General features: G+C 42.1%; 1 protein-coding gene across 1 annotated transcript in view; it reads left to right on the forward strand.

Moving 5' to 3' along the window:
* The first annotated feature begins 6,359 nt into the window (after window positions 1-6,359).
* The window catches only part of FKBP1B (FKBP prolyl isomerase 1B), a 163,061-nt gene continuing 151,780 nt past the window's right edge, over window positions 6,360-17,640 (forward strand). The window contains exon 1 of the mRNA XM_086926268.1: window positions 6,360-6,667. Within this exon, the coding sequence (XP_086782394.1) occupies window positions 6,631-6,667 (37 nt within the window). The 5' untranslated portion in view covers window positions 6,360-6,630. The remainder of the gene's footprint in view (window positions 6,668-17,640) is intronic.

Genomic DNA, 17,640 nt, shown 5'->3' on the forward strand with positions numbered 1-17,640 from the left:
GAACTTACATTTGCCCAACCATGCCAGAGCATTAATTCAAGCAGTCTGACCTCCAGGTTCCTGGATATCAAACAGCAATATACGATCGAGCCGACTCTGGATAGCATACAGCCATTACTGGCAAAGAAATTGTTCCTTCAATTCAGACATGGAGTGCTCCCATTACAAGCATACTCAAACAAATGGAAGGGAGCAACAAAACTAGATTGCCCAGGGTATGACATGGCTGAAGAAACAGAACATCATGCTCTTCTTTTCTGTCCCGCCTATAGAAGGTCCAAGGTCCAAGTGGGTGCTCCAACTCTGAAGAAATATGGGGATTAGGCACTATACTGAGGCTCTTAGGTTGCTTAAATATGAAACACACCCATTATTTGTGTTTGCCACCTCTAGGTTTCTACTTGCGTTGTGGTGTATAAGCAGGGGCATCTTAAAGCAAAAGAACATGGAGAAAATGTTATTGTGTATACCCACTAACTATGCTGCTAAGCCATGTTTGCACAACTTAATAGCCAGAAAGACCTTCCTGTAATTTTTCCGTATGAGGGTGCCCTATCTCTTCACTCCTTTTTAATGTACATATCTTAAATCGTTTTAATGTCTTTTATAAACTATGCCTATAGATGACTGGTCAAAGATAGACATCCAGGTTGTCAATAGAATGTGAATGTGAATGTGAATGTGAATAGGCTTTTATAGAGCGCACTTACACTCCAGGGAGCATCTTGGCGCTAGACATCGCTGTCCCGACAGAGAAGAAGTAGGGATGCTACTTAAGGTAGGTCCTATATGAAGATCTTGGTCTATGAGTGGAGTGTGGGTTAGATTAACGCTAAGCAGAGTGAGTCTTCGATTTTGAAGATCCATGTTTTGAGCATTTTACGAAACAGTTTTTCGGAATGGATCAGGCGCATTTGTGATGGGAGCTTGTTCCAGGCTTTGGCTCCAAGTACTCCGATGGATTTTCCACCTTTTGTGGTTAGTCTGAATTTGGGGACTGCGAGTAGGTTTAGGTTGGATGATCTGAGTGACCGTGGGGGAGTGTATCTTCCAAACCTCTGGGACAGGTATGTCGGTCCTGACTGGTGGTAGGCTCTGAACGTAATGAGCAGGATTTTAAATAGCACTCTTTTGTGGATGGGTAACCAGTGCAGGGTTTTGAGTGCTTTTGAGGCAGATGATTTCCTGGGTAGTCTTAGCACCAGGCGGGCGGCGGCGTTTTGAACCATCTGCAACTTGTGCAGAACAGCTCTGTTTGAGCCTGCATAGATGCTGTTGCAGTAGTCTAAGCGGGTTGTGATGAGGGCTACTGCCACAGTCTTTCTAGCTGTTAGGGGAAGGAGGTCGAAGAATCTTCTAAGACCTTTGATGATATTGAAACAGGACCCTGCCACTGTACCTGCTTGTTGCTTGAAGGATAAGGCTTCATCAAACCTTATCCCGAGGTTACGGGCCGACGTGATGGTGTTAGGGGGAATTTCGGCGTCTTGAGGCCACCAATTGGAGGGGGAGAAGAGGTTGTTTAGGCCGAAAGGGAGGATTTCAGTTTTACCTGAATTACATTTGAGGTGGTTCGTTCGCATCCAATCAAAGGTTGCCGTCAGACAGGTTTTTAAATTTTCCTCCGCTTTGGAGGAGTTGTTTTCCAGTACTAGGATGAGCTGGGTGTCGTCAGCGTAAGATATCGTGCTGATGTTAAAGGATGTGATGAGTTCTATCAGGGGGGTCATATAAAGGTTGAACAAAACCGGGCTCAAGCTTGAGCCTTGTGGTACCCCTGTTTTTATGGTTTTTTCATCCGAGCAGTAGTTTCCTAGCACGGTTACTTGTCTCCTATGGTTTAGAAAGTTTTTCAGCCATTCGAGGGCAGTTCCTGCTAGCCCTGACTCTGTCAGGCGGCCTATCAACACGGGGTGTGAGACCGTGTGAAAGGCCGCCGACAGGTCGAGCAGGATCAGGACGGCCTTTTTCCCTTGGTCCAGTGCCATTTTGAGGGTCTCTACAGTATGTAGGAGGGCTGACTCTGTGGAGTGTTTCGCCCTAAAACCAGCCTGGTTTGGATGAAAAAGGTGGTTTTCCTCAAGATGTTTCGTCAACTGTTTATTAACTGCCGCTTCGGTCAGTTTGAACAGTAGTGGAAGCAGCGAGATGGGGCGAAGGTTGGAGAGCGTGGTGGGGTCAGGTAGGGGCTTTTTCTGCAGAGGCTTGACTGCCGCGAGCTTCCATTCAGCCGGAATGGATGCAGTGGACAGAGAGGAGTTTATAATGGAGTTTATGGCTGGATTTACTGTGTCCACCAGAGTGTGGAGCAGCATAGGGGGGCATGGGTCAAACGGGGAGCCTGATTTACTGGAGAGGATAGCTTGTCGGGATTCGTCGAGACTGATGTGAGTAAAATTTTTCAACTGGGGTTTGTTGTTAATTGGTAGCGTTGCTTCATAGGGGGGGGGTTCAGGAGGGTCAGGGAAGTCTGAGGTAAGTTTGAGTATTTTCTGTTCGAAATAGTCAGCTATGTCGTTACAGAGAGCTAATGAGGGTGGTATTTCTTGCCTGAGGATTCTGGGGTTCATAAACTCGTCAACAATTTTAAAGATTTGTTTCTGGTTATTGTTGGACCGGTTAATTCTTTGAAGAAAGTGGTCTTTTTTGGCGTTTTTTATCATAGAATGATATATTTTCCTCGCGATTTTATAGGCAAGAGCTTCCTTAGGATTATAGTTTTGATGCCATTTCTTTTCGAGAGTTCTGATCTCTGTACGTTTGGCTTTTATTTCGGGGGAGAACCAGGGTGCCGATTTTCTATTCTGCTTTTTCCTTACTTTCTCAGAGTTGGCCGGACCACAGCACTCTGAGATCCAATTGCAAAATATTTTGTAATCGGATTCTGTGTCTCCGGACAGCGATGGTTTGGATTTCTCTGCGGTGAGCAGGAGATTTGGTGAGCTGGCAAGCTTTTTCCAGTCTTTTTGCATAGGGACTTCGATTTTTTGGTTGACGGTGTTAGACCTTTTCTTGTTGGTGGTTAAATTAAAAGGGATTAACCAGTGGTCGGTCCATGTTTGGATCAGCGGGTCTTCGACAGTTAGGGTTTTGGTATTGGTGCAAATTCAGTCTAGTATATGTCCTGCTTTATGCGTGGGCAATTTGGTCAGTATTTTCAGTCCTAGGATATTTGTTAAGTCGTTGAGCCATATGGTGTTGGGGTCGTTGGGTTTGTCTAGGTGGAAATTCAGGTCTCCCAGAACGGTGAAATTTGCGTATTTTAAGGTGAAAGTGCTGAGAGCATCTTCGAAACTTTCGAAGAAACCGTTTTGAGGTCCTGGGGGGCGGTAGATGAGGGCTCCCGCAAAGGTATTTTCCTCATTTAGTTGGATGCAGAAACCCATGCCTTCTGCTCCTTTTACGTCTGGGAGTTCAATGGTGGTACATTTCAGTGAATCTCGATGGATAATGGCCAGGCCACCACCTCTGAGTTCTTGTCTGTCGATCCTCTGAATGAGGTATCCTTGGGGGACAGTTTGGGCTATGATCGGGTTGCACCATGGTTTCAGCCATGTTTCGGTTATGAAGAGCATATCAATGTCGTTTTCAGTAATGAGATCATGAATGTGCTCACCATTTTTGCAAATGGATCTTGCGTTAATCAAGGCTCCTCGAAGCGAGGTTGCGTTATTCATGTTAGGTAACTGTATTTCCGGAGTGAGGAGAGTTCTGCAATGGTGGCAGCATGCGGGTCCTAACCATGTCTCAGCATTAATAATGTTGAGACAGTGGTTTTTGTTGTGATTAAGAGCAAGTAGATCAGCTCGGGTATAGGTAGGTAGTTGATTTGTACGTACCGTGGGTTGGGCAGCGTGTCCGGCCCTGGGCCCGGCCGTGGCACGGACGGGCACAGACGGGCTTGCCTTAGGCGCTCCCGCTGCGCTCGTCCGCTGCGCGTCCTGCCCAGGAAACCGGTTGACGCTGGGTTAGTAAACTCTCTCAAAATGTGATTCTGTATTTTTATTCTCGGTTTTATGGATACTCTTTTTATCATTATCCTGTGTATTTGTCTTTTGTACTATATGTAATTGTAATATTTTATGTGCTTTTATGGTTGTATAGCCGAAATAAAGTTCTTTGACTAACTGACTTTCTCAAAGGCTCACAATCAGCCCTGCAGCAGCGCTGTAAGAAAAGAAATTCATCAAGTTTAAAAGCACAATGTGTGCTTTTAGATGATCCTGAAAGCACACATTGTTTGTAGACTTGCTGCATTTCTTTTCTTAATGCAGTGCAGCTGCAGGCTGATTGTGGGCCTTTTGAAAGAATTGATGTTAATCACAGCTCCCGTCATGGCCTGCATTTAACATGAATACTTTCAAAAGGCAAACCATCAGCCACGCTCTATTTAGAAAACAAATGCAGCAAGTTTAAAAGCATGAACATGTGCTTTCAGATATTTCTGAAAGCACACCTCGTGTTTATCACCAGTCCTGGAAATAGACAGAAGTTTCTTTAGGAGCCTACAAATAGAGGGGTGAAGTGTTCAGGTGTTATGTTACAAGAAGCAGAGTCTATGACAGAGCTTTCAGTGGGCCGGGTCCTGCTGGTGCCAGCACCGGCAGTTCTAAAAAGCAGGTGCTGAAACGGGTCCCTATCAGGCTCTCCGTTTGTGCCCTCACCCTCAGGGTGGAAAAAATTCATAACTCTGCAGCAGTTCACTGCTTTTGATTCATCCTTTAATCTTTTGCAGTTTTATAAAGAGCAAACTCAACCCAAAAGTACTGGAGCACTTTATATCATTAAGATTTTTTTTTAGTATGCATGTGAAAATTGATTGATTTGCCCACAATCACAGGATGTTAAGCTGACCCGAGTCTCAAAACCCATCTCCTAAGTCGGCAGCTCAAGCATTTAGCCACAACCTCTACTACAAGAGAAGAAGCATTTTCAATATTATATACAACTTTTGTTAACAAGCAAGCATGACAAAGTCAATATTCCTGGCTTCTTGTAGGTGTAATGTTACTTGTATTATATATCTGGATGCAATGACAGCAGCAGCAGCAAAATATCAGTCGGTATCACACTATGCGACGCAGTAGCACACTATATGACGGACACATTTTTTGCTTATTTGCTTTAAGCCACACCGATAATTGCATCGGTCATGCCCCTTTGAGAGGTCCCCTAGTTTTTTTATCTCACGTAAAGCCCTAGTCTACATGTGCAGTCGAGTTTTTGGGGCACATCGCTTTAACCTTTTTCTGCCGCAAACAGAGGAAAGAAATTAGAGGGAGCATTGCACCACAAGTATCCAATTCAAGGGGAACTGGGTTTGAGTCAGGGATGCTCAACATCTTGTGATTCTGGGAAAATCACTTAATCTCCCCGTGCCTGACAGAATGAATGTGTCCATCTGCAATGCAACTTGTGCCCATGTGAAGCGCTCTGATACCTTCGGGTCGAGTTCCCACAATATAAAGCTCCCAAAAAAAATAATCATACCAGAAAATTAAAAAAGCCCACCACATAATTAAACTCCAGTACATACCAATCCACAACACAAAATACCATCCCACATAGTTACAGTGTATAATACACAATCCCGCTCAACATAATTCCAGTACACTCAAAAACACATCATTACTATCCACATAATACCACTGTGCAACATGCCACATAATTCCACTACACAAATCCACTCCACACCACACAATTCCACAACTAATCCAATCCAACCCACATAATTCCACTACACACCACATACACACACTCCATAACACAGGTAAAAAAAAACAATGCCATTTACAATGCCAATATATAGCTCCAACTCAAACAAATGCGAGACCAAATACATTTCTAATGCTTGTTTACAGTGCACGTAGATTTTTTTGCATAAAAGTTCAGAAAAGGCAGAACATCCTAGATCAGCCCATAGCACCATTTACTATGCCAATTTATAGCTCTAACTCAAACAAATGTGAGACCAATTGCATTTCCAATGCTTGTTTACAGTGCACGTAGATTTTTTGCAGTAAGGTTTAGAAAAGGCGAAAAATCTAAATCAGCCCATAGCACTGCCCTTATCACAGGCCCAAACTCCACCCCTGGTCCACACTCCATTTGGCGAGTACATGGACTTGATTTTTTTTGCCAATTAGAGCACTTTCTACAACTTCTATTGCTGTTTTAAAACAGAAAAGATTATCAACTGCAGCTACTTTGTTAAAGAGGAAGACACTCAGCAAGAAAAGCCACGTGAGGTGCGAGAACCCAAAAAGGGAGTCTGCTCTGGCCATTTTAAAAAGGAAAACATTCCTGCAAAAACTTCACCTCGGTGAACTTCAAAACAATCCTCGCCCCCACCCCCTTGTGTGCCCGAGAAAGGTAATGGTGGCAAGCACCCTTTCCCCTTTATCCCACCCTCCTGGAGCCAGCCTCCCCTTCCCATTGGCCGAGCCGCCTGGGTCACGTGCGCCCGTCAGTCAGCTGGAGACAGAATACTACTTTCAGAGAAGCCTCGAGCTAGCTCTTTTTTTTCGCGAGCCCGGGAAGCAGCAGCGCGAGGCGTCAGCGAGAGCCCCGGGGTGACAGCCAGAGCCAGCTCCCGCGAGGACACCCCCTTTTCTTTTTCCAGCAGCCGCCATGGGAGTGGAGATCGAGACCATTTCACCCGGGGATGGTAAGCCGCCAGGCGGGAGGGGGGGGGGGGGGGCGCGTGCGCTTGGGTCCCGAGCAGGGAGGATCCCCGGGGCCGGCCGGGCAGGAAGCTCCCGGGCTACAGTTTAGCGGGAGCATCCGCTCCTCCCAGCGGCCACTTTTTTCCCGAGCCCAGCCCAGGGACGTTGCAGGGATTTAAATGGCATGCGTTGACAGCTGCGGAAATAAAAAAAAAGGGGGCGCCCACCCTTCTTTATTACCCGGATTTAGACCTGCTTCTTCTGCTCAGCTGCTCCCATTTTGTCCGGGAGATTTAGCCGGGGAGGTGTGCTGTCCCCTCTGACTGCACGCGCGCCGCTCCCACCTTCAATTAGGCGGAGGCTTCCCGTTTTGACCGAACAGCATCCTATGAGATGCATTTACCATATATACCCTGAGATGCATTTACGGTCCCCTGATAATGCCAGTTCTGTGAAGCATGTTTGGGCGAAGAGATTGTGATAATCTGGTTTTGGAAGATGCGGATATTGAGGGACGCGGACGTTTGCCCAAGATCACATGATTTCTATTTAGTCGGTAAACCAGGATTTAGACCGATCTCTCAAAGTACCACAGCTCATGGCTGCAATTGCCCATAGATATCCCAAGCAGGAGCCAGTTCTGCACCATGGGAAGTCGCTGTGTCGGATGCACTGTTTATTCTGGCAGCACAACTTGGATCGGGCTGATAAATGTGTATATGTCTTGACAACGTCATTTGTCGTAAGGTCATATATGATCCCTTTGCATTATTAGTAGTTGAATACAATATCATTCGGAATTCCCACGTTCTTTGCTTGCCAGCCTCGCTGACATTTGTTTAAAGTAATATGACTTTCTAGTTTAATGTTACTTGTTGTGCTATGCCCATTATCCGATATGTTCTTAGGTAGCCGAGAATGGCTGTCATCTGATTTAAAAAATAAAAAAAGACGACGACGTATGAATATATTCTAATTTGACACCTGTAGTGGATTTAACCCCCTAAAATGCAAATCATTTCAAGTGTAAATTGTATTTTTGATTCCATGCTCATTGTTTGGGCAGACTAAATATCTTTAAGTGTACCACATTAAGTATATTTGATGTGCTAGTAATAATTACATTTCCCCAGGAGCACACACTTATAAAGAAGTAGAAAAACTGGTACTAGAATCCATTTTCTCGTTCTACAGTTGCGAACCCTTAGATCAAGTCTCCTAGCATAAGCGAGCTCCCAGCCAGACCTTTGCTTTTAGTTGCAAACATATTTTGCAGTGATGTACACTGCTAACAGGTGAATACACCCTCCTTTGGAAAATAAAAAAAACAATGTACAGCTAACTAGGGGCGAGCAGGCTTCTGTAGTTCCAGCATGTGGAAGGAACATTACCTTACTGGGGCAAGCTTTAAATAGTGCTACTGCCTGCTGCTCGCTTCCTACTGTCTCTTCTGAACATGCTATACAGGGAATATCGGCGGTGTATTTGTAATCTGAAATAAAATAAGGTTGCTGCAGCATTGCCTATCTGCTGAAAACTGCATGTTCCTTCTTTTTAAGTATTCACTTGAGACAGCGACGTTCCACAAAAATTGTATGGACAGATTTTTACAAAAGAAATTGACACATTGACATAAAAACTCGACATCAGATAAACCATGTTGACTGCATTTTACCGTAATATTTCATCTTTACTCATTGCAAACAACGCACAAAAATGTACTGATCCAATAATACATTAAAGACATTGTCGTAAATACAAGTCTGTTTCTAAAAAGAACATTACTTGTAACGCTCCATGTTCCCTCTAATCCATTTAATCTCTGTTCAAACCTCATTGGTTGGAATGACATTTGCTTACCAGTAACCTTTTTTCTACAGAGTGCCACTAATGCATGTCATTAAGTGCACCATGAATTAGGCAGTACATAGGAGCATGCAGGTGTGTGGATGTATCGTCTGTGCAATCTAAGTACCCGCTTAAACTCTGATCGAGCGACTCTTGCCAGTGCTATTACCGTATGCAATTTCTTGTTTTACTTGGCTTTTCTTGAATGTGAATGAATTTAATAGGGTACCGCTTTGCATGGAAAGTTGGCATACCAGATTATCACTCCAGACCTGATCAGGACGATAACTTGGCTCCTTTAAGGTGTGTCACCATGTTGGTCTCTATTCTTGATGGATTTAGGACGCAGTGCCATGATGATATGTAGCCATTGGACTAGCAAGAAGTTAGATCAACAAGATCGAAGTGCCACCCTCAACTGGAGACTCGTGACTTTTCAGTGGACCAGGGGGATATGGGATGATAAGATAGGACTGAGACCTGTCAAAGTTGGAAAGAGATGCTGTAGACAATGGCCTGTGAAAAGCCATGTTTTTATTATTGAAGTTTGAGCGAAATAAAGCATAAACCAGTCATAGTGTTGCAACCCTTAGCAAAACAAACTTTTAAAGGGACTAATTTAACTCATTTTGAAGATTAGGGATCTCCGTTTCATCACGTTCACAACTCTGTTCCCTAAGAAAATGTTGTAAGGACTGTTTAGGATATGTGTGCAGGTCTCTTGATTCTACATTATCATGTTTCTAAAGCCAACATTGTCCTCCTCAAATCTTGCCACACGAGCTGCTACCCCATTAAAAGCCTGACTCCTCAGTACGTGGCTCAGATCCAAACCTCTGAATCACCAGATTCAACCAAGAAGCCGTACCTTCTCCAGAGTAGAAATCAAGTGACACAAAAATGAAACACCGCAGGAAAAAGACTTCCCATTCTATATACCTAAAATATGGCACCTCTTCAACCACCTAGAGGGCAAGCCTTCTCTTTCTTGTACACCATCAATAATAGACTTAACGTTCACCCCGGCCCTTGGGTCCACCTTTCCCCAAATGTACATGAGCCCAAATCATCCATTCACTTGAACATTGCTTTGTTACATCTTAGCTCATTTTGCGCCATTCGTGGACACATTGCCCAGTGATTGCCATCATGTTTCACTGTCTGATATTGCCCTGTTAAGTGATACGTCTTACCCACAGGAATTGCTGCAAGAATCTTAAAATAAACCTAACATAGACTGTGTGTCCTGTTTATTTAGGAATTTCTCATTCCCACGGCGAGAAACCCATAATAATCTACCAGAATAAAAAAAATAAAATAATAATAATAATTAGAGGAAAATCCCAACGGCGAACTACAGGCTTCCTCCAACCTACTGTCCACTTGGCCGCCCAAGTGTTACCTTCCTAAATAAAAAAGACATTGATTAATAATTAGCCTCCTGCTAGCTTCTCTTAAGCTATAGTAGCACAACTGAGAGAAAGAATGCTACTTTGTAAGACTATTTGAATAAATACATTCAGTGATTGTGATATTAGGGAATAATAAAAACAGGTAAAGAATGCTGACTTGAGAAATATCCTTAGGAGTAGGCCCATGTGCTGGTAGTATGATCGGGGCATTTCAGGAGATGTGCCACACGTACACTCTTAAGATCAGTGGTCGAACTCAAACACATTTTACTGAAGATTAATATAGGAGTCCGATTTGAACCCCTGGTACTGAGTTACGATTTGACATTCTTGTTCTCATCTAATTCAGACCCATACCTTGAAGCACTCTCGTGGATACACAGTGCATGGTGTATTAATCTGGATAACGTTAACATCCGTTTGTATGCGTTATATACTTTCCAAAGCATGTGTCCGTGTGAAATATGTATTTACTACTATTAAGACATCTCCTAGGTATCTGTTCTCACTAGAGACAAGTTTACTATCATTAGGGAAGCTCCCAAACGTTCATTTATATGAGGAATCTAATTCCTGCTAATGAGAAATTCCCATATACTCATTCATTTGCGGGATCTGTTTAGTACTGTTGAGAAAGCTCCCAAGCCTTCATTGATATATGAGAACCAAGATCTATTTACCATGGTTAGAAATCTCTCAAGCATCCATTCATATGAGGGAGCTTTTTGCTACAGAGAAGACACCTCCCAAGCATCTGTCCATTTGTGGGATCTATTTGCTTCTGTTGAGCAAGTTATGATAAATCCATGAGAGAGATGTGTTTACTACAGCTGAGAGAACTTTAAATCATCAATTCAAATGAATGGGTCTACTTGTCACATATCAGGAACTTGCCAGCCAATGGGTCAATCAGTCCCAGAGGGATGGTTCAAGTTAAAATGTGCATTAAGGTCCTGTCATGTTTTGACCATGAAATCCAAACTGTCCAGCAAACCTTTGTCAGCCAGACACACAACTTCCAATTACATGTTGCCTTCCCTCACCTCTCATCAGATGGAGATTTCCTTTCCATAGTTGGGAAAATTAGATGCTCACTATCAAATGTGCAGGAGTGCCCAATGGAGATAAGTTGAAATGTATTCTTGTTATGGATTCTTAAAACTGCACTGCATGCGCTCTTCAACCAGAATTCTTCTGCAATTATTAATACTAGTTAAGATTGCGTAGCTCACGTCTGTAATACTGTAGGTCTCGTATTTAGTCCAGAATCAGTGAAGCCCAGCTGAATAACTAGTTGAAGGATTGCTTGGACAGTGGTCATTGTGGATAGTTTTCACTTGTGGTCCTGTGTGGCCAATGGATGGAATCTAATGTGGTTAGTGCATGGCTCCCTGTAACTGGCTGACCTGGTGTGCCGGTGGTACTGATGCTGCGAGATGTATAGTTGGCTAGTGTCACAACAACTGTTGCAATAACTGACAGTCACAGGAATTAAACAATGGTCTTCATTACCATGGATCTCATATCTGAGAGTACAACTCGCACACTTTAATCACAGGTTTTCGTTCAAACTAACAATTGTCGTTGCATGATCCCATGTGTTTCAGCCGCCTACCCTTTGCTGTCTATTGTTTTCCTGAGACTTCTGCCTGACCTTATGACGCATCCGCTTTAGTCTCAAGGCAGATTTCAGCCAGATATTTCTGAGTCCTTTAGATCAAGTGTGGCAACTACAGGTCTTGTCAGCTGCACACCATGCACTGTGGGGGTAATATACATAGTTTGATGTTTTGCAGCCTCCTTCAGCGCAGTATTTGTCAAAAGGCTTTACACTGGGTATCTACAGAAGCGATGTCGTAAAAAAAGGTATGAACAAGTCTTCTCCAGTAGGATCACATCTTTAAAAAATATATACTGTCCTCTGCTCGCATATACACACTAATATAGATTGCATCCTGCAAGAACCAACTTCATAAGGGTAACATAAATGAGTAGTGCGAAGCTTGCACTTCTCGTGTCAAAAATGGTTCTCCAGAACATTCAAAGGCAACATCAAGTCCATTGTAGCATTGAAAAATGCTCTATTTGTGGTTAGAATTAAACCACTCCATACAAAACCATATAGACTTAATTGAACATAAGTGGATGTTATGTAGTGATGTATGTTAGTACTTGGAAAAACGAAAATTGAGAAAACACATTGGAGTAAACCAAATCATGGAAAACCAATTTTACATGAAGCCAATTTAAGGAAATGCAAATCGTAAACTAAAGGAGGCGTATTGGTGGAAAAATAATTTTAAGCATACATACACACACATAAATTGTCTCCATTGTGGGGGCCTCCAACCCTGCAGGCCGGCTTCAGCTTCAATGGGGGCAAAGAATCCAGTCCTAAACATCCACAAAAAAAGTTTCCTCTTCTCATCAATTTCTGATCCCTTTCGTTTGCGTGACAAATGACAGCTACAGCAAGTATAATTATAGGTGAATTTCAAAATGATTATAAAGTGATTTATGGCTGAAAGAACTGCACATGACTACACTATGGGGATTACAGTGTACCTAACAATTCAAGTTTTTTGTCTGGAATAACAGAACGCTATGCAGTCATAATTAAAGGACACTCCAGACCTAAATAATACTTTTTAGGTGCATCCTGGGAATGAAAGGCTAATTCTATGTCAGAGAGTCATGTGGTGCAAGGACTTATAAGCAAGTGATTAGTAACTGAGAAATTCACTCACCTGTGATCAAGGCTTGCAGGAAGCTGAAACGCGTCGGGGAGCACAAGATGTTCTATTTCTCTCTCTGAATTAAAACGTTGCCAATATCAGGAATTGGGCATCTGCAAGTTTTTTGTGTATGTGTATATATGTGTGTGTGTATATATATATATATATATATATATATATATATATATATATTTCTATTAGAAAATGTATAATACCTACTGGTGGTCACCAGCAGGTATTATAGTTAGGTTGTAGTTTCCTTAGGAAGAGCTTTTTTTTTTTCTTGGGTCAATAACTTTCGTGTTGTTTGACGAATCCTAGCAAAACAAAATTCAAATCTAATACGCCAGTCACTTCAGCTGCTGTCTTCAAAATGTTCTGGTGATTTGTCGAGCGGGGATGAGAAAAGGGGGTGGGGGGTACAAAACTTACTTTTTCTCCATGTTGATTTCCATAGAAAACTTAAGTCACGGTTACAGCCCGAGCTGTTGAATGGTATTACACCAAATTTGTCAGAAAGGTAGCTCTTTGTCTAGAAATAACTTTTTTTGTTAAATGGGTGTAAATCCTTTCAAAAGTTTCTAAGAAATTTAAAGATTTCCCAGATATTCAACTGTGGCCGTGGTGGAGCCGCGATCCTTCCCGATCTTGGGTCTCAGATCTGATTGGTTGGCAGCAATCTTGTGACTCGGTTGAACCGAGTCACTAGAAAAAAGGAAAAAAAAGAAAGAAAAAGGGTCTGGGTAGAAACGTCCTGGGCCTCTTTGGGTGGGGGAAGGTGTGCAACAGGGACCCCCACAGGGCCAAAAAAGCAATATTTTAAAAACCTTTTCAGGGGAGTCTCGTTGAATTCGTAACTCCTGCCGAAAATGGAGAAAAAACACCTCCCCACGGCTTAATTCAGCAAGGAGGGCCGCATGGCTCCTTAGTGGTGCCCTAGATGGCCCTGGGAACTGCCAACTCCCCCCAGTGCCGACTCCAGCAATATTGCGGAGTGCCAACCCCTGGGACACTTCAGTTTGGTATGGCATGGCGAGAGCACTGCTCCTGCCATGCCACAGCAAACAGTTCTCCGCTTCGAGCAAGCAAGAGCATTATGCTCTCTCTCTCTTCCCCCCCCCTTCCCCCCCCCCAGGGTTTTATTGGACTAAGTGCTGTTATACAACATGTTTTGGCTGTGCAGCATCCTTGTTCATGAGAGTGAATACTCTATATTCTAAAGCGAGACTACCATCTCATGTGACCCACAAACCACGTACTCCAGTGAAAATAAACTTAGGAAAAATACTTGTAATTGGAGTTGAATCACTTGGGTATCATCTGCTACTATTGCTATGCGTTTACATTCAAACAAGTAATATCTGAATATAGTCGACATCGGCATCTTAATATCGCAAATGTTCTGTTATTCGATTGGGACAGTATTACTTGTGCCAAATTCATAACATTGCGCCCAAGTGAACTACTGAAGTCTCCAACTCTTTTAGATATGAATTCAATGAACAACAGTATATTTCTTCTCATCATATACGTGTATATTGAGGAGGAACCTGACTTCATTGTAAAATATATATTATATCGTGGTAAAAGGGTGGCCCAACAAACTAAAAGAGAACTATTTATCAAGATTGCATTTACACCTTTAAAATAAGAGTATACTAAAGTCAATAAAAAAACATTTTATGTATTGGTTTCTGTGAAATGGTAAATACCATTCATCTTTCACATTTCCATTTAAACAATTTAGGTAAATTGATTTCTCAGTAATTATTCCAGGAATTAGTTTTTCTGTGAAATCACAACTGCTTTGTACATCAGAACAATTTAATATTTTGTGTTTCCAAAGATAATCTGGATGGAAGCACGCGCATATCGTTACTTAAGGTGTTTGGCTAAAAGCTCAGTGAGTTATCTTATGATAAAATATAATTATCTTACAAGTAGTAATTTTTTTTCACTTTTGGAAAGAGACATTTGTACAAGAAGGGTTGTCTGTAGTCCAGCAGTCCTTTGCAAAGGGATTGTTCACTCCCTTTGCAGTTGAGCAAGTTGCTAACTCATCTAGAGGTTTAAACTGCCTAAGCTATCTTTCTTTGTGGGATTATGTTTTTGAAATCAGCCCTTGCGATCTTCGCTCCTAGTTTGGTCTGACTCATTGTTGCAACAAGCATTGGCAGTGCTAGCAGATCGGTCTTGTAACTTGAGTGCCCCTTCTTACACGAGTGACTTTAGTCGCTCATCGTACATCCACTCTTGCCATCACGATCTACCCAATCCACAGTAAGCATACACACAGACCTGGCATGTGTAAGCTAAATAAAAGAATGAAAGAAAAAGGAAAAAAGCGCATTCACCTGAACATCGTGGGCGTATATTTGCAATAACAAGTGAGTGGAACATTTCAACAGAGCAGCGGCTGGCCTTGTTTTTACTCTATTTATACACAGTGTAAGAACAATCCACTCTCAAAAGCCTATTGTCTTTAAAATATGCTTTTCAAAATAACTGTCAGTCCTGCCATAAAAAAATGGAGCAGACCTGTACCATCTGATGTATCTTAACCCAGTGAAACAATTGAACATATAGCTTTAATCGCAGGCTTGTCACCATAACCAACTGAAGCCTACAGTATTGAACACAAGCTTTTTCACAAGGCAACCATCGGGCATACAGTCATAAAAGGACACATTTGTCCACAATTACTTTTTTCAAACACTAAACTGTCCCTCCTAAAATGGCCTAGCAAGAATCATGTAAGAGCAAAACCCTTGCCTACTACGGTAATCTGTGAGATTCCATATAATTAAATGCTTTCCTATGTTCTTTAACACAGTGTAATAACCATCTACTAGTAAAAAAAACTATTGGCTGTAACATCTGCCTTTTACCAAAAAAAAAAAAGTCGTGCTAATTGTCTTTTGTGTAAGGTTTCACAATAAACAGATCAGTGTTAATCAGTGGCTTGTCACCATGACCATCTCTGGTATACTGTATTGAAGATGAGGGTTCCCACGAAAAAAAAAAAATCAAAACAAGCACTCTTTTTCAGTGGAATTTTACTCCTTCTGCCCAATCATAAGCTAGTTGAAAGGAAGATCAAAAATTATGTGACCATTAAACCGACTGGTGACCGTGCGTGGTAGAAATCTTTTTAACATAACACCTAAGAGTCTCAATATTGCTTTTTAAACATTAATTTGTGATCAAATAAGGTCTAGTGATATCTGTGGTGTCAAACCAAAAATGGAAAAGTCATGCCCATTTTCATTGCAGTAGGAACCGCAGATCAAAACATGTATGCAAGGTATATCCAACAATTTACCTGCGACAATTGTGCAGTGAGCATTTTAATCACCAGGCACGTGCACCTGCATTCACCATTAATCAAGCACATTTTTAGAACACTCGGAGATGAAGCAGAAATGCGTTTGCTATATATTTCATATGTCATCAGTGAATTCATATGTGAGGTCATAAGCAGTGCATCTAAGAAGTGCAAATTAAACTGGTGAAATTTTCCTCGTTTTATGTTTTTTAATTGTTCATGATTTGATTTAATGCCTGTTCGTCCTAAGGAGATTTCATCATGATAGTTGAAGTATGATTACGTCTTTAGCACACATTTGTTCTGCACGCAAGTCGTTTTAATTTGTCTTGGGGGGCGCTGGATATTGGAATAGTTTAATTAACTATTCCAACTCTGGTGTGCACAACAGTAAGGAAGGTGTTGGACTTTAATTCTAACTTCACTCCGCCCTCCTAAAGCAAGTTGCAGCGTGCAGAACTATTGCGTGTTAAAGACTCATTCATTCTGTTGCCGGCACTGTGAAGGCACAGTGTGATTCCAGCTTTGTCCTAAAGGACGTTTCCCAGGATACAGATCTATTTCAGTCAACACACATGAGCAGTACTGCTCTGCACCCCCACCACAGGCCAGGGTTCTGAATGCTAGCTGTGGAGATACAAAAAAGAAAGACTATAGTAAATGTTCATCTAACAGTTTCACTCCAGGTCCATGATGCTGTTGACCTGGAAGTTCATGTTCTAGCCATTTTATTACTGCAGTCAGTAATTTGTCATTGTAGAGGTATCGAAACCCAGCTTACACTTTCTGCAAACTTAAAGCACATATCAAACACAGCCCTCCCCATGAAGAACGCTCAGGCTTGCATTCATTATTCTATTCATGTTAATGGAAGGAGCAGAGCACATTGGTTTCTACATCTGCATTTACCATTCATGTTAATGGGAACGTGCGGCGAGCATTCATCCACATCTCTGATAAAACAATGAAGAGGATGCTTTTGTTTGTGTTTGGCAGGAGCTCAGCATCACCATTGTTAGAAGTGATGGGGGTTGTCCTTCTGTGCATGTTTCATTCTCTCCTGTTTATGGAAGTACGAAGGTTCCAGATATTCATTAATTCCTGTCTATGGAAAATGAAGAGATGTATTTATTCTTGTGTGTGGAAGTAGTAAAGTGGAGATGTATTCATTGTTCATTATGGAAACAGTAAGAGTATGTGTATTCATTTACTCCAGTTTATAGAAATAGTCTAATAGCTGTTTCCAGTCATGCCTGTTTGTAGAAGCAGAGTAGCTGAGTGTGTAAATGTATTACCTTTTGTTTGCAACTGAGTACCTGAGTGTGTGAATTTATTCACTCCGGTTTGTGGCAGTAGAGTGCCTGAGTGTGTGACCTTATTCGCTCTCATTTGAGGCTGTAAAGCAGGTGAGCCCCTGAATTAATTCACTCCCATATATGTAAGCAGAGTAAGTGAATGGGTGAATTCATTCGCTCATGTTTCTGCAAGAAGAGTTGTGAGTGCAGGAATGTATTCACTCCCATATGTGGAAGTTCAGTAGTTGGGATGGTGAATTAATTCACTCCTGTTTGCAGCAGAATACCAGAGTGTGTGGATTCTTTCACTCCTGTTTGTGGAAGTAGAATACCTGAATGTATGACTTTATTCACTCTTGT

Source organism: Lissotriton vulgaris, chromosome 6 (genome assembly GCF_964263255.1).
Source record: "Lissotriton vulgaris chromosome 6, aLisVul1.2, whole genome shotgun sequence".
NCBI lineage: Eukaryota > Metazoa > Chordata > Amphibia > Caudata > Salamandridae > Lissotriton > Lissotriton vulgaris.